This window comes from Anser cygnoides, chromosome 13, assembly GCF_040182565.1.
Source record: "Anser cygnoides isolate HZ-2024a breed goose chromosome 13, Taihu_goose_T2T_genome, whole genome shotgun sequence".
In the NCBI taxonomy this organism is placed as follows: Eukaryota; Metazoa; Chordata; class Aves; order Anseriformes; family Anatidae; genus Anser; species Anser cygnoides.
The window spans coordinates 3,672,953-3,700,793 of record NC_089885.1 but is presented as its reverse complement, the minus strand read 5'-3'; the positions used below and the strand labels follow the sequence as shown (position 1 = coordinate 3,700,793).

Sequence of the window (27,841 nt, the reverse complement as noted above, 5' to 3'; positions counted from 1 at the left end):
TCCAGAATGTGCATTACTAGCAAACCACATAGAAAGTGCAGAGTGCACTTCAAAGGAGGAAGTGCAAATACCACGTCTGTCTCCTGAAAAGAAATGAAATACCAAGCATGGGACCCTAAATGGCCGCTAAAAGGCTAATTCCTGCCATTCTCTGGCAGAAGGTTCTTTGCTGACCCACTAGATTTTCAAATACTGTAGTATTTGAAACATACCATATGTGTATGTTCCACAGTCAGATTTGATATTTACAGTTCAAAAGATCATTAAGATTTGATGAAGCCAACATAACAAAATATATGCTTTTATGGAAAACTCTAAATGTCACTGTTTAATGCCAGTGCATATCACCAGAAAACTGCTCTTTCACTTGAGCTACCAGCTGAGAACAACCATGTTCTGTGGTGTCATAGTTTCATAAAAAAAATCTCCCTGGGTTTATCTGATTGATAATGAAGGGGCCTACAGCAAAATCTGAATTTTTGGGTCAGGTTTCTTTCACATGAAAGCCCAAACCCACTGCATGAAATTTCAACTGCATTCCTAAAAATCTGCAGTGATTCTGGCTCCAGAGAACAAACACTCCACTGTTACTCCCTTAGAGCTCTTGTTCAAAATGCCTCTTCCCATGCTGAGATACTAAACTCACGTAAACATAAATGCATTAGTGCCAGATTTGCTGCCCAATAGGTATTAAGTGACTTAGACTTCACAGGTAAAGTATAATCCCTTTGCACAGTTTGTGTTCAAGAGTTAAACAGTCTAGGGAATATTCTACCATAAGACGTGGATAACTTTAAGTCTAAGAAGAAAGTTTGAGTGATGTGGTGCAGAACTCCATATGATCTTGAGCTGAAACAGGAGGTTTCAGGGTTGAACTGGCACTGCCAGCTTGTACACTTCATTGTATAAACTCAGTTGTGCAAACAAAACACACTGATTTGCACATCTGACATTGTAACACATATAAGAGAAACATCAGCATTTGGGTGCCTTTCGAAGTCTGCCTTTGAAAAGTTTTGCCCATTCTGAATACAACAACAGCAACAAGGTGCAAGGGCCGCTGGGAACAAACATGCATGTAGTGCCATTATTCTCGGGCTTGTCTGCTCTTGACAGAGTTCCATCATCGGTGTCACTCCTCTCGTAGGCCAGAAGGGCTGTGCGTGTGCATGGCATGGAAGCAGCATTATGCACGTCCCTTGGTACTCTCTGCTAACCTGCAACTAAGATTTCTGTCTGCTACAACACTACAAATCAGTAATAAAATAATGCCAGTCCTAAGAACGGGGGAAACCATCCTAGAAAGGTGCTAATGCCTTCTATATTAAAGCATGAAAAAGCCATGCAAATGTAACAAACAGGCATATAACTGCACCTACCCATCCTAACAGCAAGTGCTATAGCAGACAGGGCAAGAGAAAAAGCAGCAGCATGAGGGATGGCCATCAGTGCTGGCATTGATGATCAAATCAAAATCCAAACATTAACTGGGACAGTCAGCTCGAAGTGTGAATTACAAAAGTTCAGCAAAATAGTAGCATGAGAACATCACAAATATTTTGCAGCATGACAAAGCTTGTCCTTAATAAAGAGAACTGGGGGAGAAAGGAAGCTTTTCCATCCCTGTATTTGTGATATTGCTTGTTGTCGAGAACATTTGCATGAAGTGTTCCTTTCCCATTGCTTCCAGAGGACTCCCTTTTCTCAGTAAGCAGCAAAATAACTGGGAAATCCTGTGAATACAATGGCACCACCTACCATCACGGAGAAATGTTTGTGGCAGAGGGGCTTTTCCAAAACAGGCAAGCAAACCAGTGTGCCCAGTGCAGCTGCTCAGTAAGTACCGTAATTTGTCAGAGCCTTGCTCTGTCTATGCTTCATTTTGCCTTTCTAGCAGACGCGACACTGAAATGTATGCAACATATAGCACACAGCAGAGGCTGGGAATTGAGAGTTTATGCTGAAACAAAAGCACTCTGAGCCAGTCTGTGGCACATGGGGAATGCCAGGCTACCTCTTACTCAAACACAGTGGACAAAGCTTACCCTGTCAAGCGTCCGCTGTAAGTAAGCTTACAGTAGGCAGGCAGCAGGTAAAATATTGCTACTTGGCATATAAAAATATTTCACCTCAAACTGACTGGAAAATAGAGCACTAAGTCAGGGACTGAACCTGGATTCGTTTGGACTGAGCTGCTAAGAGCCTCACAACTGGGACTGGGCAGTTCTGTAGCCTGACCCTGGGCCACAGAGCTGTTCTAGGTGTTAACCAAGTCAGATCCAGCATATTTGAGCAGTCCCTGTCTGAAGTACAACATCCCTCTCAATCCAACCAGCTCTTTAGTATCATGACCTTCTCTGATCAAATTATCATCGTATTCAACATTAATTACAAATTGAACAGGCGTCAACTACTGAACAAACTTTGTGACTGCAGGTTTGAGTCACTGCTCAGTTCTTCCTCCACCTCAGGGGTAAGACACAACAAAAGGAGAGCAGTAGGAAGAATTTATACCAGGTGGCTTTAGTTGCAAGGTCAGATAGATTTTAAGCCTACAATCACTGCAGTTCTTTCCCTCCCCACACTTGCTTCTTTTCCCCATTTTTTAAAAGAAAGGAACCTTCCTCTACGTGACAATAAATTTATGAAATGCTATTCAGACTCTTCATTGGTCTCATATTCTGCTTTTGGCTACTACAGTGGCATTTATGTAAACACCCATACTAGATTTAAATATGTCCATAAAAATGTATATATGTACCATATGAATTGATGCCTCCTTCTAAATGCTCCTTGTTTTACCGGCAGGAAGGAAATGTGTACTGTGGGCTGAAGACTTGTCCCAAATTAACTTGCTCTTTCCCAGTTTCTGTTCCGGAATCCTGCTGTCCAGTCTGCAGAGGTAAGTGTTAGTCCACCCACAGAAGGACACGAGTCGGAAAGCACTCCTTCCCTTGTCAGAGCCCTGTCTGTGCACCAGCACTGTTGTTCAGGACATCGCAAGTTTCCCATTTACTCACAACCCAAGGCATGTTGGGAAACGAAACCTCACATTCCGGCAGGGTAGCATTGCTAGCTTTGTTTTCCTAAACTGAAACAGGGAGAGAATGCACTGATGATAAAGCTGCATGCTCATAATGAGGTAAATCAAGGCTTCAAATGATGAATTGAAATAGCTGCCATTACTTTGGGTAGAAAAGCTTTGAAATAAAAGTTGAGCTTCTACCTGACAAGTTACCAGACCTGCTCAAGTTATAAAAGACACAAGAATTTCAATTCAGAGGGTAAGACCAATTACTCCAGTTTAAATTAGATGTCGATCTATATTCAGCTAACATCGGTATTTTACTAGCAATTGCATTTTGGAACATGCACACAGAGAACTTGATTATGAGGAAGCATACTGCCAGCCTTCCCAGCCTTCCCAAATGTCTAAACCTAAACGTCTGTCTAAAAGCCTACCTAAATATCTGTAAATGTTTTTTATCTCACTATTGGCATTTGAATCAGCACTTTTAGGGTATCTAAGCACCTCTGGCCAGCTCTCAGAGATGCAGGTAGGCACCTAATGGTGCCTGAAGTTTTCAGAAGGGCCACTCTATTGTTAGCAGCGATGCCAGGCTGCTTTGAAAACCTCTCCTGCTTGCATCTCTGTCCTTCTGAAATTCTGTTTGTTTGTACTCGGGACTATTGCATGGTGAAAATAAGGAGCGTTGCATTGTCAGTTGTATAGTTTTGCCTGTGGTTGTTGAGAAACACAGGCTAACATAGTCCCATAGTCCACACAGTCTGAAGCACAGACACTACAGTAGGCCTTGAAGGAGCAAGTTCTCAAACAGAAGCTGTGTAGTCATGTCAGTGCGGCAAGCTGTCTAAGCTAGTTAACCTACAAAGTTGCAGTGGTAATTAGCTTAAGTGTGGCACCATGCAGGAACTGACATAATCTCCCGGCAGGGCGATGCTGTGAGCTGCATAAATACATCCTCTCAGTCAGAGCAAGGGTGAGGATTTCTGTGCAGTACTACTTTCCCTGAAAATTATTGCTCATTCTCTGCTGCTTTGCTGCGTTACTGTGAGGCACCTTTACAAATCCTGAAACATTTTGCTGGATAAACTGCTTATGAAGCTTTCTGACCTCAAGCAGGCAAGGTCATGGTCCTAATTTCCCAGGGTGAAATCTAGTGATATATTGGTTTACATTTATTACATTGACAGTTCAATTAAAGCAAATCCTTGCTATTCATATGATTCTTCATGTCTGTTCCCCGATAATTATTGGATCTGGATTTGAAACCAACCTCTTCCAGCTACAAAAATCAAACTGCCTTTCAAAATACAAAGTATAAGACCTAGGTATGCTCCTGCCTTATGCTGCAGAATCTGTCACTGCAGCCCGAGAGTCACTAGTAAGGCAAAAGCTCTTTAGAATTTCCATATAAGAGGTGAGATTAAATTGGATTATGCAGTAAAGGAGATTCAGCGTCTCCATTTATGCAGAGTTTTTTGTGTATTCCACTGTCTATAATTCTTATTAAAATGTTAAAATTGTCATTTCTCTCATAATTAACCTTGTCCTTTGCAATATGGGCTAAACTGTTTTATCTCTCCCCTGTGACTCTTAAAAATGCAAACCTAAACATAACATTTGCATCAAGATCTCTGCACAGCTCATGAGGAGGAAACCAAATCAATTTCTGTTCCCTGCCTGGCCAAAAATACTAACATAGTATATTCAAATTTGCTGATTTTCCTGTTCATTGCTCTACTATTGACTAAAGAAGGCTTCAAGCACTGTGGTTCAGATGCTGATTTATGTCAGGATTCAACTTCCTCTTAAGTTAAAGTTCTCAAAATGCATCGAGGATAACATGATAACACGTAGTATGCCAGAAGGTAGTGGATCCATGGTGGATCTGGCCGAGTGAAATCCAGCTAAGCCCAGAACTGGAGACACACCTGCATCAGCACTGTGGCTCTCCCAAGGCGGTATCACACACTTCTCCTGCTGCAGCAGCTGTCCTGAGGCAAGGACCCAAGCCTGTGCCTGTGCCTGGCCCTGCTGTGGGCCATCCGTGTAAAGCAGCAGGCTCATGTGGTGGTGGTACTGCACTGTGCTCCAGTCTAATTGCTTGGCACATCCAGAGCTAGGCTTGGAGCCACTAGCAAAACAATTTTATCTGGACCTATATCTGAATTCCAAGGCTGGGATAAATTCCAAGGTCAGCTCCACACTAAATGATTTCTCCTGTTCTTGTACAAGTTTTCCAAGAATCAGATATCAGTTCAAGTTCCACGGCTCGTCCTACCAAGGAACACCTCTAACTATGTCTTTAACAACTTCTTAAAGCCACATTCTCTCCCTAGCCTGAACTGATGTTTCCCTGCTGCAAATTTCACTGTGGCTCACGCTCAGTTATGTATGTATTTATGAAGCTTGTCCTTACCCAGAAAACAGCTGGATGCTACTCCTGAATAGAAACTGAGACTTTCTTCTTCTTTCCAACTTTCCTTTCCATGAATCACGTTTGGCTGTGAGGAGCCAGAGCCTGGCTGCACGAGCCCCTCACACTGATTCGCAAAAGCATTTGTTACTTCTGCCTTACATGTACAAATTGCAAGTGCTCTAGCAAAACCCTTTCTGTTCTAAAAGACAAGTCAGAACACCCTTGCTTTGTTACGAGTGTCATTGGTGTTATGAGCCTTATTTTGTATTACTTTTATTGGCCTAATTCAAAAATAACAGTGCTGAACATCTCACACTCTGCCATAACTTACTGCAGTGTTATTCACTGGCTTCCATGTGAATTAACAAATTTTATTAAGTGAAGCATAAATAAGAAGAAAAAAAAAAAACAACCAAAAAGACATAGGGGTAGAAAATTTGCAGGACAAAGTATGGCGTACATTTTCCTGATATATATAATACAATGTTAAAATGTTAATTAATGACTACACTTCAGAGGGGACTACAAAAATGTAATTCAGGCTTCAATTCTCAGGTAAGTTACTATCAACTGAGCAACAGTAGCTGTGCTTATGCACACAGCAGATGGAAGGTCACACGATTTAGCCTTTCTGAGAGCTAAGCTATGTCTCCTTGTCTTGAGTATCCACACGGGTGGGTACTGGAAATCATGCAGCCCATAGCATCTTGCTAAGCCACATAAATCTGGTCGTAAATCTTCATCCTGAGCTTGCTAGATATTTGGGAAGTCATCTTCCTTTTGCTCTCTACAGAATCTAGTGACAAGAAGGTCAGACTACAGACTGACACTTCTACACACTAATGCAACCTCCACCTTAAATGTAGCTGTAAAGCTGGGTGAGACTTTTCTGCTAGGTACATCCCTGAGCATTGCACAATTACTCCCCTAACTGATACTACTCTGCTTCATGTCCAGGAGATGGGGAGTTATCCTGGGAACATGCCGATGGAGACATCTTCCGGCAGCCAGCCAACAGGGAAGCTGTAAGTGTGACCTACAATTTAAAGACACGTTTTCCTGCTGTACATGCCAATGTATCAAGGAAAAATGAGAAAAGGATATTAGCAGGTCTGGCAATGTATAGGAATATCTACTGCAGCAAACTCCTTAATTTAAAACTCAACCTGAATGCATGACTAACTCTGAATTACGAACTCCCATGAGCTCCTGGGGGCTCTGGATTTGGTCTTCATTGTATATGCTCTACAAGAATAAAATTCCAAAGTGTTTTGTTTGCTATGCAAGCAACACTTTAAAATCATAATTACAAATTCTTAATTTCCCAGTTGACATACATACGTATGTATATTTACGTTAGGGGCTTCACTGCCTCTGGGATTAAGAGTAACCACTAACAACTTACTCCTCAAGAGAGGCTTTTTATAACAGCATTTGGAGAGAACATTAAGAGCATTTAAGCATTAGGCACACTACCCAAATACATGAACCAACAGGTCTTTGGATTAGTGAGGAGAATCATGCCTCATAAAATAACTGCTGTAACACACACTATTCCTTCATGCCCATGGTATTTTGGAAAATAATTCTCTGAAAACAACCACTGTTTTTGCTCTAGAAAACGTACTGCACAGACTACTTCCCTCTGCAAATCCAATGAGATTTCCCTGCCTGCGAGACAGATTCCAGCAAGGTTCAGCTCAGTCTGTGTGAAGTCGGCCAGCCTTGGCCCTGCAGGAGAGTTCAGAGCAGCTGCAAGCAAACAAGGAGCTGGATGGTCATTGTGCACGTGTGCTCTGAAGACTAGACAGGCTTACCTATGCTTACCTAATCTTGAAGCAGACAAAAGTAACGAATATGTCTATCCCTGAACTCCATCTCTAATAAACAGAGTGAAATAAGCTCTTCTGCAATGTGATTCATCTCCTCATGATGTAGAGATCCACAACAGGTCAGATGAATCATGTTCTAAAAGTGCTTCCCTGTCCACTAACTAGATCAGGGACTTCAGATGACCAACTTAGATACAGACACCTAGACTGAATGTAGAGCGTGGTGAGATGAGTTCCAGTTGTATATGTGTAGGTGACTTCATTGCCATGTTAACTAGCTGCAAAACCTGTATGGCCTTTATTTGTACGGTGCCACTCAGTATTTTGAGGCCTGTTTGATGGTGGTAGTGGCAACAACCACTGCCTGCATTAAGCTTCTGGTATGGCTTCTTTCACCACACTCATTGGCGCAAGACATTTACTTTCCTGCCCCTTTGTGTCTCCCAACAGAGACACTCGTACCACCGCTCCCACTACGACCTGTCGCCCAGCTCCGCCAGGCAGGTGGTCAATGTTCCACGATTTCCCAGTGCCAGGAGTAACCGCGGCGTCCTGCCAGATCCCCAGCAAGCATCCGGAACAATTGTACAAATTGTCATCAACAACAAGCACAAGCACGGACGAGGTAAAGATGAGTACTTCTTATGGTATTACCCTAGGTCAGGCACCTACCTACAGCTCAAAAAGAATCCTCCAAATATACAGCATAATCTTGGAAATTCGCACTGGTATCAAGAGACTCAGTGCAAATCAGAAAGGCAAAAGCAACAAACTATTAAGGATACAGAATCAGCTCTTGACTGAGGTCAGTTGTGCCTGCACATACTACAGTGCATTTCACTCTGCACAGGCACCACACTGTTGTGCTGCTCTCTGAATCACTTTGTGGGATCGTGCTACATAGCTCTGAGAACGCGTGCTGCTGTGACCAGCCAAGCGAGCACTTAGAGCCAGAAAGGACACTATGATGCCCTTAAATTTGCTAGGTGGTTCACACAGTGACTTGTCCAGTAGGGAATAGACAGTGGTTATTTTCCTTACACTCTCCTATCTTGTAATTTTACTAGCTGTAAAAAGCACGTGTTTTAACTATCCCACAAATCTCAGACCATAAACCTTTGCCATAGTATCACGGAATTTTCTGCCTCCAAGGCTTAGCAAATTATTCTCAAGAAAGAAAATATCATGACTCCCCCCACCGTTAGGTAGTTGTCTGAGATGCAGGGGGCACTTCTCCCCCGTGTCTAACAGCAGAGGCAAAGTAAGCAATTAGCCTAGACTGGATGCCTGAGCTGTAACCAGGCAAAGTCAACCAGAGTAATGAGTAACTTAGTGCCTTCTGATAATATGAGACATACCACATTATGGGGACAGCAGGACTGCCCATCTGCCAGACTTTGTACAAACATGACGGATTCCTGCTGCATTACAGAACAGACAAAAATAGAGGGAAAATACCAATTCTCCCGTTTGTGGGACAGCAGGTGCTGTACAGTACAAAGGGTAGGATGCTCATTTCCTACGGAGGGCGTACCTCAGTCACTAGAGGTCTGCAGGGACAGGCCTAAGAAGCCATAAAAGAAATAGCTGGAAAAGTACATGTTCAGAAAAGCAGCTATCCACAAATACCAGTCAGTAGGTACTCAGAAACTACCCACAAAGAGTTAAAAGCCCTTGTATTAAGGCCAACTAATCTTTTAAGGTATTAACTAACAGAAGGAATGTTGGCCATAGGATCTTTATTATCCACCTGAACAACCATGAAAAAACATTCAGATCATGCCAGTGTTTTATGCTGAATCTAGGAGCAGGAATCTCCACACAGTGCAATATCTTTGACATGTAATTCACACATGAAGACATCATCAAAGAGATTTCTAACTGATTTGCTTCAGCAAATAAAAAGCATACAGACGAGTAGCATATTTCTGGATGCAGTAGAATAACTGCCACAACTTCAGACATTCGCTGCCTAGAGAGTGTCTGAGTGACCCCCACGATGGAAACCAGAATGCTGACCATGTATTTTCTTTTGTTCTTATGCAATTAACAAGTATTTTATTAATTAATGCTTGAGACACATTTCAACAAGCTAAAAAATAAACACATAGCAATTATCCTGAAATGAAAATAATGTACAATAGCATGGGTACAGGTTTATAATTCTGAACATGAAAAGTACTAAAACCAGGGCACCTGGGAACTAGAAGTTATGTGCCGTATTTGGGCTTCTACTGGAGGCTTCATCTGCTACCTCAGAGTACTCATTTAACTGTTCTGTGCTAAATAAATTCTTGAAACAGAGAGAATGTATATACACTCTATCAAATAGTATCTCTTCCCCTGTCAGGAAATATTATGTCCATAAAGGATCTGGAGAACTCTTGCTGGGGAAGCAATCTGTATACGCATAGATATAACTAATAATACAGTATTTAGCATGTAAGGAGCCTGCTGAGTACTTACCAGTTTTATTTCATTTATAGTTTTTTCTCTCATGGTCTCAGTATACAGACAATACATTATTTGCTTTTATGTGAGAATAAAAACTGTTTTCCACCTCTAAAATAAAACCATGTCTTAAGAAAGAGTTAAAAAGTAGCAAATTATAAACCAAATGATAGCATAACCCCATGAAAGACAATACATTACAAAGAACACTCACCATAAATCTCAGTAACTCAGTAAAGTATAAGCCAGTTGGTCACATCTGTTACCAGTTAGATGTAAATTTCAGATTACAGATAAAAATTAAATTGCTTTTGAAAGTTACAGGCAAAAGAGGAACATATTTTACAAATAAAAGCATTAATAAAAATGATGGCATATTAGAAGAATTGGAAATATTTACAACATAGCCCAGCTTCACTTTAGTTGCTTTTAGAAATCTGGCAGTGCCCTTTCTTTCACCTTGTTAGGATTAGTTTGCATTTTTCTTTGTGTTTATAAAATATTTAAAAAGAAAGAAGTAAGGTTTATAGGACAAATGCAGACATGGTGTAAAGTGATATAATTCCCATTAACTGCAGGGTGACCCAAACTGGCTTCCACCAGGTATGGATTTTTCCACTCTCCTTCTGCAAGCTGTACTTCTCTGTCTCCCAGAGGCACTGATGAAAAAATATTCTGAGATGCTTAGATGCTATTAGAATGAAATTTCAGTCCCATGTGCATCCTTTCAAGTTAATGTTTCCTTGTGATTCCCAAACTCAAATGTCCTTATATACCTATAGACATACACATCTCCACAAAGGACTTCAAACTTCATTTTGCAACATTCCCTTGCTCTTGCTCTGTTTTCCATAGCAGGAAGTCCCACATGGAAGTGAAATAAGGTCCAGGTGGCGCTAATCCACCTTGTTGATATCATGGCTCTCCCTGCAAAAGCCATATTCAGCTAATGCTAAGAGAAGTTGTGCAGATGACTCAGTAGCAAATGTCATGATTTTGCCAGCTGCAGATTCAATTCTAGAAGCCAGAGCCAATTTAGCAGGCTGTGTCCTGTGTGTGGACTAAGAGCAGGAGGGGGAAGAATGAATTAGTTTTTTAAGCTGCTTAATGATGCACAAGTGAAATGCGTGCAGTGGAGAGGAGCTAGTCAAATACTTGACTCAGCCACCTTCAATGTCCTCCTCAAAATAGTGATGGATACTGGCATCAGCAGACTTGGAACCAAGGCAAATCTGCTCAGAAATGAGTGATCACAGGCTCAGACCCATTTGAAGTGGCAAAACTCTGACTGAAGTTAACAAGCAGTGAAGTAAGCCAGAGACACTAACAAATGATAGAGGGAGACACTGCTTTAAACAAACGTGCATGAATTAAATGAACGTTTGTGGAGGAGTAGCCAGTGAACATACCTTTTCCAGTTGTACTTCTTCCTTTTCTCTTCTTTTGTAGTTTGTGTTTCAAATGGCAAAACATACTCCCATGGTGAATCTTGGCACCCTAATCTCCGGGCCTTTGGAATCGTGGAGTGTGTGTTGTGCACCTGCAACATCACCAAACAAGAATGTAAGAAAATTCATTGTCCAGAACAATATCCCTGCAAATACCCTCAGAAAGTAGAAGGAAAATGCTGTAAAGTCTGTCCAGGTAAAACAAAGAGTTGATTACAGACCACCTTTTTTCTGTGCACGTTAGGGGGCTTGGCTCAAGCCTTCTGGTCACAAGATCTGATGAAAACTGCAATAGCAGTACCCACTGTTCTAATCTGTGTGCAGATATCACAGTGGGACAGGCAGAGCTGCCTGGCCAGCCCTCCCTTTAGCTGCTGTTCCTCAAATGGGGGGGGCTTGCTGCGTGGGGCACATACATTCTGATCAGTCACTGCCTTTTTCTCTACTGTTAGTATGACTTCCTGACACTCATTTCCAAAGAGAAAATTACAGAAGCGTACACAGACAGTTCATTACTGTCAAAAGACTCTCCCATCCTTCCCCCACTGCAGTATTCTCAGAACATTCGAACCATTTTCTAGCTTGTGAAATGTGCATGGACCTAATATCATTTCTCCTTTTCAAAATGTACCAGAAGGATTCAAAACTTCTGACTACAAAATGATTGGTGTCAATTATATAATTTAATCCTTAAAATAAATACTAATGTATCATAAATTTAGCATTAAGTTTCTGTGCTGCACTAATGATTAAACTTACGTTGACATGCCTACAACTAGTGAAAAATCTGTTAACAGGATGAATCTGCTGGTGGTCTGCCAAATGATCAGGCGTGTTGCATATGACAAAAAGAGTAAAGGAGCGTCCAATTCCCTTCTGTGCCTTTGAACTTCTTTTCTAATCTGTATGGCCCATTTCTGTGCTTAGTTGGTGATGCATTGGGTGGAAGTGCTCTAAGGAAATGAGTTGTTCAGTTGCATATGGAAATCCTTCATAGAACACACACTGCACTTTTTCTCTTGCTAGCCCTGGTAGCTGGGAAAAAGCTCAATGCAGTGGCAGTAGGTTGGAAGGAGATGTGTATTTGGGCTGTTTTGGGTACTTGTGGATCTGAGATCCACAGCTTTTAACTCATCTGAGATGAGAACAGTCAGCAAAACTGGCTAAGAGGCTTCAATGGAAAATGTAAGAGCAAATTGAAAGTTACCATCTTTTGGAGATTCTGTGCACCAATTGTTAAGAAAGCTGAATGTCTTCTGATCTGTCCTCTGAGTTGCATCGTCTCTCTCGCATTCTTGTCCAACTTCCAATTGCCATGAGAATAATGACAATTTCCACTTATATGCCCTATGACTTTCCCAGGTGGTCATGAGATAATGTGTGCTGTGTCTAGCCAGCCTTGCACTGATCTGCTGGCTGGCCACATCCCTGTGTGCTGACCAGCCAGCTGGCTGCTGCTGAGCAAAATGTATAGGTTCTCCTTGCCCTTTTCCTCAACAAAACAATAATTTGGGTCTCTTCATTCTCTCTAACCACTGATTTTCACTGTTATTTCATTCTCTCTGAGACTCCTACTGTTATTGAAAAATGGACAACAAGTTCGAAGATCATGAGGAGTCTCACAGACCTGTACAGCATATTTTGTTACAAAACTGGATTATAAATACAAATACTGTCTTGCCACCACAGACAGGCAATCAGAACCTAGCAGAACAGAACATTATTAAATGTCTAGGGCTTAGCTGGAGATGGATTTGAAAGACCATACAAGTGAACATATGAGCTGGACCCAGTAATCCTTGTGGGTCTCTTCCAACTTGGGATATTCTATGGTTCTATGAAAATTCTAATTTTAAACTAAACCTGCTTGGCTGTTGGTGCCAAGTAAGTTCTGGAAGACTTGATTACAGCTGTAGAATGTGTTTTGGGCTTTTTTTAAACAGAAGAAGTGCCAAGTCAAAGCTTTGACAACAAAGATTACTTCTGTGGGAAAGAGACATTTCCCGTCTATGAATCCGTTTTCACAGAGGAAGGAGAAACCATCAGAAAAATTGCAGTAGAGACTGAAAAGCCACCCCAAATAGAAATACATGTGTGGACAATTAGAAAAGGTGAGTTGAGTGGGTTCTTTCTTTAAAAAGTGTATCATCTTCCATTAAAATCCCAGAGCGATATACAATCCAAGCATCTTGTGACTGCTGTTTCACAGATTCACAGATTCACAGATTTTTCTAGGTTGGAAGAGACCTCAAGATCATCGATTGGTCGCCCTTCTCTGGACTCGCTCGAGCACGTGTTCTTCTAGCTATTTAAGATATCACTACTAGCTATTTAAGATATCACTACTATGGCCATGTCAAACACACGTTTTGCTGAACAAACACCATTAATAACACCCGAAACTCTACTTCTACATACTCCTGGACACAAAACCAAATCAGCTGTCAGTAATACCCCTGGTAATTTATTGCAGAGGAGTGGACAGTAGGGTTTGAAGCAAGTGTTTGGAGGTTCTTATTTGGATGGACCCAAAAGCTTGTCACGGAAATCACTGTCTGCCCTATCAGCTTTACCAATATGTACCTACGTCCATGATGCTCTAGAATATTGGCAAGAAATGTATTAAGGATGGAAGCAGTATCTTTTAATAGATCAACTTATAAAGTTAGAAGAAAATTGAAAAGTTTTCAGAAGCCAATGCATTTCTGCATATCCTGAACAGCTAGCGTAGTTAAATTATTACCTTCAGCTCCCTCAAAATCCTGTCTACTTTATCCAATTTAAGCAAAAACCCCATGATCCTCATAGGAAACCCTCATGTAGTGCAGCCCTTACCATGGAGATGATACATCTCCAGAATGCACTTTAAAGCACAAAGCCAAACCCCAGCTGTGAGCAGAAAGGAAGTCCCAGGGGGGCTGATGGTTAATAATTACTCTGTGTGTTCAGGAAGCCACAAAGCCCTGTGATGAGTTGACAGTGATGTTGTCTGCTAACTCATGACAGGCAAAATGGAATCTGACAACAAAATGATACTGTTTTTATCCAAGACACTGGGATTTTGGCTTCTGTTGCAATCTTACATTTACTCACACTAAGGAAGGTTTCAGCTATGTTGGAAAAGAATCAGCTAATTCTCACACCCCTCAGAAACTCTCTGTAATCATAAATCCACAGAAGATAAACACTGGGGTAGCAAACAGAGTCAAAACGAATAGGCTGAAAATCCGCATTATCGGTAAGGATTATTTCACAATGTGGCTCGACACAGCAGTCATTCTACATAAAGGCCGGGCAGCAACCCAGGCTTAGAACAACAGGCGCATTTCCAGTAACACGCACTTCTCATTTCTTTGCTGAAGGGATTCTGCGCCACTTCTACATTGAGAAAGTGTCCAAGAGGGAATTTGAAGAACTTCCCTACTTCAAGCAGATAACAAGGACAACCCCTAGTAAGTAAAATTCTGACCTTGTCAGATTTCTGTTGTCCATATAATTACAGCCTTGAGAAACATGCCATTTTACTCAACACAGTCAAGCAGATGTACTCATTTTCCTCCAATACATGGCATCAATATGTTTAAAATTAAATAATCAAAATACGGCAATTTAAAATACAAATGCATGTAACAAAAACTCATGTCCAGGCTGTGCTAGTCTCCTATCATTCTGAGAAAATACAAGATTGTCTGTTTTCTGCTCGTACTGCTATAAGCCTGAAATATGGCTGATGTCAGTAAAACAGCACAACTGGACTTCATTTAAGACAATATACATATATACATATATATACACATAAATATATACACATATATATTTATGTTATATATGAAAGAAGCCTTTCCTATGTTCTTAGTTATATATTTACTATTAAAATCTGTCTTTTGAAAAGATATGCAATTTATTTATCACTCTTGATTCAATTTCTTTTTTGTATTTCACACAGCTTTGGATATGACACTTAATGTGACAGTTTAATTGAGGTATAGACAATTATAGTTCCCAGTTCTTTTGCACTAAAAGTTGACATTTTTTCTGAGGTCCAATTAGGAAGGAAGTATTTTATCCAGGAATACTTGGTTCTTGGTAACACAGTCTTAGTTAGAAGTAGGCACCTTTTCATCTAGAAGGTTTCCTAATTTTTTCCTTTCAACCTTCTCTACACTTGTTGTTATCTGTACTATCATATTCTAGTTACCAAGACAACAGGCATTTCTATTAAAATTATCAAAACCGTACAGAAATACTAATATCCAACAAATACAGTTTGTATTATACACAAATAGGCAGAGTTCATATTGCATGAAAAACTTTGACATGTTTCCTGACTTTTAAATACTTGGGTTTACTATCAGATTTCAATTCTCAAATCACTCTGTCATAAAGCAGAGGATCTGTTTTCATAACTGGATGAAATAAACAGGGTCAATTTATAGTACTAGTTGGTTAAAGAAAGGGATAATATTCAGGTCCTTGTTTATTATTTGTAACAAAGTTACTTTGCATGGAATATGTTACATGATTGTAAGATACTTCGAATATTTTCCGTGGGAGGATTGGACATCCTCTCTGACCACTGTGAATCAGTTTGTCTGGAGAGTGCTTGTAAGTGACTCCAAAGTTCCCTATGCCCTTTCTAAGTCAGTATCTTTCTCCTTTGTATTTTTGTTTTCAGGCCAGTGGAAAATATTTAGCGAGGGAGAAGCTCAGATCAGCCAAATGTGTGAAAGCAGAGTGTGCAGGACTGAGCTCGAGGATTTGGTAAAGGTTTTGTACCTTGAGAAGTCTGAAAAGGGTCACTGTTAAGGGAGACAGCACTGGAGGGAGAAACACAAGAAAACTTATGAAAACTTGGATCTGCAGCTGGACTGCAGGCTTATTTTGCTTAAGTCAACAGTTGCCCTAAAAAACAAAACTATAATGCAGTAATTATTCACATCATGCACAGCAAATTTGCTGCTTTATGTGTAGTGGTCTGTGTCAACCAATTCAAATATCTCCTCCAAAAGACTAGGAGGCTCTGTATTACTGGTGGAAGAAGGAGAAAGAGAGACTGTACTTTCCCAGAGTTGCATTTCTTTACAAGTTAAAAAAAAGAAAACAGAACATTTTTATTATTATTATTTGGCAAGTTATTCAAACTAATGAAAAGAAGGACACCTAATAAATGTGCAGGAGCTATGGAGAGCATTATTTCCTGTGCTGAGTTTATACTATTTCTGGTGTTGAAATGACTCACGGATCTTTTTTAGTTGTGGAAGAAAAATACAAGTGATAAAATACTTGTGTTGGAGACATATAAAACAGATTTAAACTAACAAACTCCTAAGCATCCTGCCTTTGGGATGATGTCTTGTAGTTGAGCAAACTGAGTCCATAAACTGAACAGCAGGTGTTAGTGACAATCACTATATTTTTGTAGCAACTTGAGCAAACGTTCGCTTTTAAGTGGTTTTCACTGTGTCCACCACCCACTTCTCTCAAAAATGTAAGTATTAGCTCCCTATCACTGCCCTAATAAGTTCATTCTTCTGGGCCCTATTAATGCACAGTCTTGGCTGATAAACTGCCTTCTGAAGTGATGTGAAAGAAGGTGGTGAAGTACTTGCAGCACTTTCAAAACTCCTGGAGGGTTAAACCTCCCAATTAATAACTCCTCAGAGTTGCAACAGTGCTTAATTTATTTGTTCTGATTTGTTACAAAACTAATCTGCATTTTTCTGATGGTGGCCTCTCAGTTCTCAGGCTTCAAGGACAGACCTCTCCCGTGACAAATACCAAACAGCTACAGCAAGCCTCTAGAACAGAGCAGATCTGTGAAAACTGTTATATTGGTGAAAAAGAAATTTGAGATACTCTGTTAAATTTAGTGTAGCATGTCTACAGTGTGTTTAAGAAAGGTGACTCCCATCTCCAGAAAGAAAAGAAGTATAAGGTCATTACTTTAAAAACTGTTTTCTCTGAACGCGAGTCACCAAAATGCTGCACTGCCTCATGGCTGCAGTGTTGGATTAATTCCCACAAAGCAAGTGACTCTGCCTGCTTTTGTCCCCTTTTTCTACTCCACAAGAAGGAAGGAATACTGCTGTTCATACACACACTAGGAAACAAAGCTTTATGGAAATGGTTTGAGCCAGGGGCTGTGTCTTCATAGGGATTGAAGTCAACAGTGACAGCAAGGATTTTGAGGTTTGTCATCCTGCCAGTGACAGCACTGCAGGGTTGTACCCGTTTCTAAAGGGATGGAGGTGTGAGAGAGCTGAGTGCTGAGTGCCAGAAGCCAAAGCCTGTTTCAGGCAAAACTTCGCCACCCTGAGGGGGTGCTGGCAGCCTCCCTCTCAGCACAGGCCTCTCAGGCAGGCTGCTTCATGGTGCCCAGCCTGCCTCTGCCGTGGGCAGCATCAGTAGGAGTGCAGCGCAGGGCTTCTCAGCAAAGAGGAGCAAGTGAGAGGGACAGACAGAAAGTGACAGAAAAGCTGAAGGGAACTAGGAAAATAATGTATAGGGTGATCCAGGACATTGTGGCTCTCCAGTCCTTAGCAATCTTGCCTCTATATAACCACCGCATTGTCCCTAGGCCTGGTCAGAGCACAGATAACACATAGGAACATTTCCCTCCCTGCCAAGCACTCAACTCAGCCCACTGGGTAACAGGAAAACATGCTAAAAAGGGAGCATTCAGGTAGATTTGCAGTAATAAAACACTCTTGCCTGCTATCAGTAACAGACAAACCTCCTTGGGCCGCAGTGTGGATACCTGCTCCAGTGCAGGCTCCCCTTAGCCCTCAGGGAGCTCCGGGCCTGGAGCCTGCCCTGCCCTGCCCTTGGGGCCGTTCCTCACACTTTCCCCCTCACTGCTGGCAGTATTTTGCCCTCTCTGAAATCCACTTTCCCCGAGGTGTTCCCAGGGTCACTGCTGGGCCCAGCTGGGCCCCGTGGTGGGGCTGCTGGAACCAGCCGGCCCTGACTGTGACAGGCCTGGGGCAGCCCTGGCCTCTCCTCACAGCGCCCTGCAGGCTGCTGGGCATGGACACCAACATCACTGAAAACATGCTGTAACCGGCACCTGGCCATCAGAAGGCCCATATCACTGTTCATAACAAGAGAGCTAAGTGAATCATCCCACCAAGCTTCTGTAGGATCCCAGTCTCTGCCTCCATAAATGCTGTGCTGGCGTTTGGGAGGGGTGTAGAGTGTCCTAACCAAGGCCCCGAGACCTCATGCAACATAATTAACTGTAGAAGCAGCAGCTTGGCATCAGCAACACCCACAGCATGCAGCATCTATTGGGTTGGAATGTGCTGTAGAAGTGCTAAATTTCACTAGAAATCTTCTAACAAGTCATGAATTAACCAAATCGTTCCTTTGGTGAAGACACTGTAAGGAAGACTTTCTGAGGAACTGTCACGATCAGGTGGGAAGACCGGCAGTTGTCTTCTCACCTCACAGGCATAGTCTGCTTGTAGCAGTAGCTGGTGAACAAAGACTAAGTGGAAAGTGTACAGTATTGCGTTTTTTTAAGAAGAAGAAGGCGGCAACCAGCTTTTTGTATTTCTGACAGGACCAGTAGAGTCCAGATTGTGTATTTATTTTATAATAAACATGTTTAAAGAAAAGCAAAAAAAATCATAAGTATCATTTAGTAAAATGCAGTGTTGCATTTTTACAGTTCTGGTCACTTAAGATAATAAAATACAGTGTCATCATGCTTTCAATTCTCTTCATGGGATGTATGTCTGTTACGGTACTTATTTATGTACTTGTATCACTTTGACCTGGTTTTATAAATTAATAAACTCTAAAGTTGTTAATAAAGCAAGACATTTTGTGCCTGATGTTGCTGGGTCACTACGCTTGTTTCAGTGCTCCTGCCTGCAGCCCTGCCGCTGTCACCTCACAGCAGGCTGGAGCCTCACACGCTCGCAGGCCTGGGTGAAGTGCATGGCTGCATGACATGGGATCAGACATCGAGTTACAAAAAACTTGGATTCAAAACTTTGACTGCCAGACAGGGTGCAAAGGAAGGCTTCAGCACTTACTCAGGTCCTTAATGCTTCAAGCATGAGCTTAAACCTCAAGGACCAGGTGTACCAGCAGTGCACCTAAGACCCCAGGTTATCAAAAACCTAAGAGAAATTTGGAGGTTAAGAGAGGTTGTGACTTACAGTCCCTTACAAGCCAGGCCTGAGAAGCTCTGGGGAGCGCACTCATGGGAGGCCCACTGAGCTCAGCAGGGTTGCGTGGTCCTCCACAGACAAGTTAGCTACAATTAATTCACGGCTGCAATATGCTGCAGTGTTTAATCCATAGGAGTGGTAATTTTGCTCCTATTTAAATCTGTTTCAGACCAAGACAGTAAAAGCTTACTGTTTCAACTAACTCAGCATCAACAGGATCAACACTGAGCCCTAACTGTTCAGTATGTCTGAAAACCAGACAAAGCTTGCAGCAGGACATCTGTGTCCCCAGCACTTCACTAATTCATTCATCCAGGTCTTCTCTCAGGAGTGCCTTCTGCTGACTTTTGCAAATCAACCTACACCAGCACTCATCCCAGCTAAGCTGAAAATCAAGAGAAATAGCACAACCTGGGTAATGCAAAGAGACAAATTAGAAGGATCAGCCCAATGCTCAAACTATCAGTTCGTTTAAATCGGTTAATCACAGGAGACATGACTGTTTGCTTTCAGGACTTGTCTGTAAAGCAACAACAGCATGCTGGGGAGAGAACATAGAACCTTCAACATAGAAATTTTCTGCTCAGAGATATGTTTGACCTTTGGGAAATACCATATTTAGTTTAGCTTTCACCTACCCTGCATGATTAATTTTGAAAATCAAAGCATTGACAACCATATACGCATTCCAACTAAAGAATTCATCAAGCAATGACAACTGAGAGAACAGTCCAGGGCATATTGCTTTCTGTGCAATATATATTCTGAAGCTCAAAATAATTGGGGAAATGTTGATCGAATCGATCTGTGCTAAATACTAAAAAGAGATGGTCTTAAGGAACATAAGAAAGAAGTGTAAAACATGAACTCACACATGGCTAGTAGTTTAACTAAAATGGAGATAGCAGCCTTGGGAAAGGCGATTGTTCAAAGTGGTTCCACAGTAAATCCCTGTGAATCTGTAAGTACATAAAATCTGAAATTCAAGATGCCTCTGAAAATTCCTCATGAAATTGATTTCTGTTATTTCATCGCAACCTGCAAATTCATCTTAGCCACCTTTTTACTTTAACAAGGCATCTGTTGCATGAATCCTTTCCCTGAGAACACGTTCTAGGCATGCATACCCGCTCTGCTCCAAGCTCCTCTTGTACCAGCTCCCTTTACCAGGGCTGTCTGAGAGGTGTGAGCTGCGGACTGAGAATCACTACCAGTCAGGGTTGCACAGCTGCATTCCTACTGAATGTATTCTCTTGATTTCATAACATCCAAGTGATTTTTAGCACTGCACTGAACCATCATATGTCTCACTTCACTCCTATTTGCCTGTCATGTACCGCAGATCATTCTGACTCCACAGGACTCCACAGAGCAATGAGGAGTGGCAGGGTACCAAGAGGAGAGCCCTAGTCGGTGCTGTGCTCTTCTGAAATTACTTTTAAAGATACCTACACAAGCACAAGAGAAAGAATGTGACAGCCTAACACTCACATCTTCACACACTCTCCGTTAGGAAAAAAGGTCAAACCATTTCACAATTCAGATGATGAATACTTCCAAAATAATTGATAGCACATGAAGTATTTGCGTAATATTGGTGTGCTCTGGTGCCTATTGTGTTATCCATCTAAGATAAAAGCCAAGATTTTAGAGATTTATTGTGGGAGGGGTGAAAATTGACAAAGTTAATCCTTATTTCCATTTATTGCTTTTGTTTGGGGTTTGAGAAATGTCTTCATCTTCTCCACTGAGGTTTTGGACCATTTTACTTCTTGGGTAAAGTATGTCTGCAACCACAGGAGTATATGAACATGAACCCACAACCCTGCCCTTCTCACATAACACCAACCCAACTGTGAGCAGGAATGTGAAGCATTCAAAGCAAAAACAAGTAATTGAGTTTAACACGAGAAAGCAGATTTTCATGTAGACACACCGGATGCCAGGTCAGTAAGTCCAAAAAAGGCAAGAAGCCTGATTTCACTACAACTCTAAGGAAAAACTCACACTCTGTCCTCAGCTGACCTCAGCTCAAGAGACAGAGATACATTACCCTAAGCTGTGAGTGCTGCTAACTGCTTCACAAACAGCACCAATAATTAGCTAATCTCTCCACCAAGATCAATTTGATCTCCTATAGAATTATTTCTCCTGTTTCTTTCTCCTCCTGTTTGTTTCAGAATCACAACACCAAGAAATCAGGTGTGTTCAGGCCAACATAAATTAAAACTGAGTTCTATTGCCACTGAAGTAAATAGTAAAATTCCCAATCCCTATAAGAAAGAGTCCCTGAAGAACTCACACTGACACACTATAATGGCATCAACCACATTTTAGTGTGCTGTAGTGTTTCATATGTACCGAAGGCACATTTTATACTTTTCACCAACAGATTCGCAGCCGCAGTGGTCCTTAGCCAGCACTGTACCCTAATCTGTTCTTCCCCAGCTCCCTTCTCCCCTCTGCCAACAGCTAGGATGGGCAATCAATCAACTTTATTTGCGGCCTCTGTTTAGGGGCATAAATAGGAGTCAAGTGATGCTTAAGGTTTATGTACGGGGGTATCTTTTTGCTCTGCATCTCTAAAAGGGAAGATTCAGACTTTCCTGTTAAAACCTCTAGCTTGAAATTGATATGGTATTTATTTTCATTTCCTCTATTAAAATGTTGTGCAGCATGACCAAGCTGCACAATGTTAAAGATGCAGTTCAAGTACAAACTTTTTGTAGTGTTCTCAGGATGGAATGGGAAATGATGTAGCAGCATCAAACAAGAGAAGTGAGACTTGGGGACTTTTTTTTTTTCACTAGTGAAATTATCTGGAAGTATTTATAGTTGTGGTTACATAAATATCTCATAAACTAATAGACAGTAGTCATCAATTAATCAGTTGTCACAAAGTTCTTCCTAGAAAAAGGAAGATTTGATTGATTATAAATATACTTATTTAAACAAAAAAATACATATATTATGTACAGGTTCAAGTGAAAATATATTCCAGAAAGCTGTATTTTTGTATCTGAGATCACATTTTCAATTCTGTGCTATTAGAAAATATTTCCTTTCTGTGAATGCCATATTATCTATTCAGATAAGCTAAGTCTCACAAAATCTTTGGTTTTTTTAGATCTAGCCAGAAAGTGGCATCCTTTAATAAATGGCCAAATGACAGCATTAAAAAACATTGGGGAATGTTTACAGTCAGGACAGATTATCCACTAAATTTAACTTTGCCTTCATATTAATACAAAACAGTTGTAAAATCATGCAACCAAATCCAAACAGTAGCCTTTCTCACTCACTTCACACCATGTAAATGACTATAACCAAGTATAAATTTAAATTAAAAAAAAAAAAGTTATTTTGAGCATCAGTAAATGTGCTAAATTTCTGGAAATAAAAACCCTGCTGCTATTTTGTTTGAAAGACTTAGTTTATAAATTATGGATTGTTTTAACAAGTGAGAGGAAAAAATGCAGATTACTTATGAATTCAAAGGAAATACAGCCTAGAGCCTCTTTTATTTTGCAGTCATAACTAACTGAAAGATTCAACTGACAACACAGGCCAAAGCCTTGCTTTTTATCCAGAGATTTACAAACTTAAAACAGCTTCTCCCACTCTGTGTTTTCTTCTCAGCCCAAAGTCAGACACTTTTTAGAGCCCTTTGCACTGATGAGTCCCGGCTGAAGAGACTGGGCTCTTCCCATGACATCAGTTTGCAACAAGCTCCCAATTTCTTTCTCGTCAGTACGTGCTGGGAATTATTTACTCCATCTGAATGATGCCCATGATGAGATCACTCTTATTAAGAGAAAGCTATTATAACTACTGTGCTCATGTTGATCATAGCTCATATTAATACATGGAGTACCTAACAAAACGTAGCCACTAATAATTCATTTTTCAAGCAGGGAGTTAAGCGAGCCCTAGAGAAACTGAGGAGCAGAGAAACTCCTGACAGCTACGTAACTGCTCTTGACTAATCATTGTTCAAAACTGGAGCTCTGCTGTCTGGCCTCTCCACCAAGCAGTGTGTTTCTTAAGAGATGCTCTATCTTTTTGCTAATGATTACAATGTTGAAAGGTGCATTTGCTAGAACAGTACTTCTAGAATGAAGCTCCAGCAAAACTGGTCTGATGGAAGATTCTTAAAGCCAGGAATCCAGTAACAGGCAAATGGGGTTTGCCAGATCTCTGATTGCACAGCTCAAATGTACCAGAACCTCATTACCTGCTACTGTTCCCCTAAAATATATCCCCCATAAATCCACATCAAAGTCATGATAAACTCTGGAGGTTTTTGTGAAACTTGTTAGAAAAGATAGCTCAAGTAGGATTTCAAAGTAAGTTATCAGGTCACATTCTGCAGAAATCAGTCTATTAGCACAGTAGGGGAACATCTGACCAGACAGAGGAATAAACACTCCTATGTGGACAGAAGGCACAATTAAAAATAAAAAATAAAAATAAAATAAAAAGGAAAAATGTGACATTGTCTGTTTTGAATGTAAGGAGAGGGATGTTTCTCATCTTCACAGCTTCTTCTTAAATTGCAGTTTTCAGGGCCATTGCAAATCATTCATTGCCAGTCCTGCTGAACAACCTGTGAAATCGTGATACGTTTCCAAGCAGAGGTTCCCAGGGGGCTGCTTAGCCCAGAGGATTACTAAAGAGAATACGGAGTAGTCGCCACTCAGTTCTACTTCGGGGCAATGGGATAAACACAGCATTTAAGGTCTAGTCTAGCTTTTATTTCCATCACAAATAACATATCCAAGGACCTTGTTTGTAAATAAAAATATCTCTGGTCTAATACACGTCAGGCAGTCAAATTAAATCCCAGGATCTCTTCTGGGGTTGCCTCCACAGGCAGCATATCTTAAAGCCACTGCTTTACTGTCAGTAATATGTTACTTAACACATATTAACAACAACAACAAAATTAGTCAAAACCAATATAGACTTCTCCCTTGTATAAAAATGACACGATTTCTATCAAGTGTCTCCTCCCTACCAACTTTCTTCCAGTCCTAGACCAGTAAAACAAGACTTTGTGAACCAAAACAAAAAACAAACAAAAAAAAAAACACAGGAGAACCAAGCACTGGAGATGCCAAAAATCAGGGAGGCAATGAGAAAATTGGATATAATCCCTGCAGAATGAACTTTTAAGTACAGTAAAATGGATAGATGCGCTTTTCTCCACATCTTGAATTTCACCCTATAGACTAAATACTTTGGTCATAGCTCTTTCCTCCATTATAAGATGTCATTAACTCCTCACTGGAAGCACACCCTCCACTATCTGTCTTGTATTAAACTCATTTTTCAAAAATAACAACAAATAAACTAAGGTGAGAAGAAGTTTAATGCAGTGATGGAACTCTTTTACGAAGTGAATAGGTGCTCCCTGTGCCAATACAATCTGTTTAATCACAGTCTAACATTTTAATTATGTATATAGCTAAGGGGACTTGCTTGCATTGGCTTAATTATTCTGCATGATAATATGAACAAAGGGCCTCTGTTAAAGTAATCAACAAAAATTTTAGCTGGCTGAGTTTCCTCAAATGTTCCAAGACCAATGAAAGATCTGATCATTAAGAATTTACTGCCTCTGAGAGCTACTTTAAACCTGTTCCCTTCATATCACAGCTGGCCCTTTGAGTAGCCTCGAATTCTTTCTATCTGAAAGCCTTAGTAAGGCGGAACAAAAGAACGTCTCGTTTGGAGTGAGCTGTCTGTGTCATCTGTGTGATGTTCACTAGCAGGAGATGTCTATGTTAATGAGGCCAGAAACAGCGCTGCCACTTTCTAACTTTTGTCCAGTTCACAGGACTCCTGATGCAGGGTGCAGTGGATGTGTTAGAATTGTAAATGAGCCCCAGCAATTGCAAATTTCATAAGGATCCCACAATAACAATTAAGCAATGGTCTCTGCTGTTGTGAGCCTCTCCTGCCAGCTAATTGACCACGACGGGAGCTATGCAGAGAAGCATGCTGAAGGCGAGGACACACAACAGAAGTGAAGGTTCATTATCTTGCAATGAAAGGGAAGCTAGCACCAATGGGAACGGGGGATTAAAGGACTGAAGCTTTTAAAGCTTGCAATTTTTGGAGGCATTTATCATTAATTTCTCCTCTGCCCAACAGAAGCCAAGGGTTTTGAAATACAGTCCATTTTACTGGGCCCTGGGAATCAGATCGGTGGAGGCGATGTACACGCTCCAAACCTACCCAAGTACACAGTAGAAGAACTTTCAGGAATGTCAGAGAGTTGTGCAGACTGAGTTTCTTTACTAAAAAGCTAAACTTTCTGACTCTGTAAAAACTTTCCATGTAAAATTTGGAAGCTAGTGAAGAAAACTGACAGCCAGCGTATTACAGCTGGGGAGTATCTCTGTGACACCCTGCGAGAGCCGGAGCCTGAGCACTCTGTGGTCCCACTTCTGCTGTACTCAACGGCTCCCATGGCCCAGCAGGCACGACACGCTCTCACTGCGACGAAGCACCGCAGGGGGACCTGTCCATGGCTCAAGAGACAGCTCACCTGCCCACTGAGGAGAATGGGGCAGGGAAGGACAGCTATGTCAACGTTCTGTGCTATTCCCCTAGTCCCATACAATCTTTACTCCTGGAGCTGCCCTCTTGTTTTGCACTCAGCCTTCTGCTCCTCGCTCTGCCCAGATATCTCAGCCTTGGTCCATTCACCCCAATCCTCTTCCCTGCTCACCAACCTTAGCATTTCCCTTATGTTTGGCAACCCGCCTCGCCTTCTAGTTCCTCTGCCACTCAGACAGCAAAGCACATTGCTTTTCAAACATCTTATTCATGCAGTTGATCATATCAATGAAAGGCAGATGATCATTTTTAATAAACTTGTGCCAAAAAGAGAGCATAGCTGAAGGTGCAGCAGGACCATGTTGAAGCACTAGTCCCATTAGCCCTTTCTGCTACTTGGGAAACTGCCTCTAGGTGACAGCTAAATTGTTAACACGTTACACCATTAAACAATAATAAATATGTATTTTTCCATTCACACTCATTAACAGAGTCAAAGCCATGCTAGAGTTGACTATTCCCAGGATCTCATATCCCTCATTTACATTCTAGTCCAGTCCCTGAAGCTTCTTCCTTACCTCATCTGCATTTTTCCTCATTATTTTCTTTTGCTACAAATTCAACTAGCTCTGGCAAACAACTCAAAAGCACTAAAGGCTACTGGAGAACAGTGCGGGTCTTCTGCCATCTTATTGGCAAGGGCTGCTACAAAGTAAGCCTGAAGAACAAGACAAAGCAAACCAGTGACTGAAGCTCCCACAAAGCACCCACAGTTTCAGAGAGCTGGATGTTTGTCAGGGGTTATTCTGCTTTCCTCAGAGCAAGGACAGAGACATGGAGAGCTTCACTCCTGCCAGGAGGTGGTAAGAAGGGAGGAAGCAAAGGGGGAGGAAAAAGAGAACTTTCACACTTGAGCAGATGGCAAACATGCGGAAAGGATCTAGAATGGAAAAGAAAGGGTGGAGAAACTCCTGCGCAAGTGGCTCTTGCCTTGTCCCTTGCTGAACAGCTCTGGTCAACTGGCTTTGCAAATTCTTGAGCAGCCTCGTGTGCAGCGCTTTACCATTGGTCTGCGTGCAAGCCTTGCTGCTGTGGTCTTGGCTCCTGTTTGTGGCATACTTCTTCTGTAGGGTGAACCTTATTTCCAGACATCTCTCCTCCACCACAGCCAGTAGAGTGGACTACGAAACATTCACAGCCGCACGCCTGGGCACAGCATTAGAACGACTGCCATAATTCGCTCACAAACATCAGCCTGCACGGCACAGCAGTGGCACAACCCCTGTGGGAAGGGGGCAGGGGGCAGATATCCACCAGTCCAAGCTTTCAGCTCTCACAGCTCAAGTTTCCTTGCCATCAAGCAGACGATCCCCAGTACACGTTGAAACAAATGCACAAGACATCTCAACCTTCACTGTGGCCTCACTCCAAAAAATGCAAATCCCAGAATTTATCTGGATTATCGGATTTCTTTTATTTTTGGTCTGAAAATATCTACAAAGCTCTTTAAACATCAGAACCTCACCAGAAACCAAATGGAGAAATGTTGTTTCATACTGCAAATTCCAAAAACCGTGGCTAACTTTGAAGCTTTCTGACTGAAATTATTTTTATGCAACTCACATTCATTTATTAATCTTGCCATCCGAAAATATAGCTCTGTCTTAGATCCTTTCCAGTCTCCGTTTGGAACCATTTACAGAATTAGTAACCTTTGATTTGTGGGAGAAACAATTTCAGTTCTCCGTAGCACGGGTTTGCCTCAGTACACAGCAGAAGTCAGCAAGAGGTTCCTGGGGAGAACAGGTCTGGATGTGATGTAACCGTGCTACTCGGTTAGGATCAAAAAGTTACCACCAGGAATCAGCTATACCCCAAGATCTTAACTAATCCTTGCTGTTCTCCTTCTTTGATCTACTGAATAG

The 27,841-nt window shown here is 41.4% G+C and overlaps 2 protein-coding genes across 6 annotated transcripts in view; one reads left to right on the top strand and one right to left on the bottom strand.

Moving 5' to 3' along the window:
- PAK3 (p21 (RAC1) activated kinase 3) overlaps positions 1–11,267 on the bottom strand; it is a 180,943-nt gene extending 169,676 nt beyond the window's left edge. Inside the window, exon 1 of the mRNA XM_048070625.2 lies at positions 11,137–11,267. The gene's annotated coding sequence lies outside the window, so the exon portion shown is untranslated. The remainder of the gene's footprint in view (positions 1–11,136) is intronic.
- Positions 1–27,841, top strand: part of CHRDL1 (chordin like 1) — a 59,961-nt gene that overhangs the window by 24,990 nt on the left and 7,130 nt on the right. For 2 of the 5 annotated variants that reach the window (XM_048070628.2, XM_048070629.2), the window contains exons 5-12: positions 1,691–1,836; positions 2,809–2,902; positions 6,402–6,469; positions 7,727–7,901; positions 11,177–11,371; positions 13,119–13,286; positions 14,538–14,627; positions 15,851–19,010. In XM_048070628.2, coding sequence (XP_047926585.2) covers positions 1,691–1,836; positions 2,809–2,902; positions 6,402–6,469; positions 7,727–7,901; positions 11,177–11,371; positions 13,119–13,286; positions 14,538–14,627; positions 15,851–15,981 — 1,067 coding nt within the window. In that variant the 3' untranslated portion in view covers positions 15,982–19,010. Of the gene's footprint in view, positions 1–1,690; positions 1,837–2,808; positions 2,903–6,401; positions 6,470–7,726; positions 7,902–11,176; positions 11,372–13,118; positions 13,287–14,537; positions 14,628–15,850; positions 19,011–27,841 lie in introns of those variants that run through there. The other 3 variants (XM_067004984.1, XM_048070631.2, XM_048070632.2) reach the window with 3 other exon arrangements.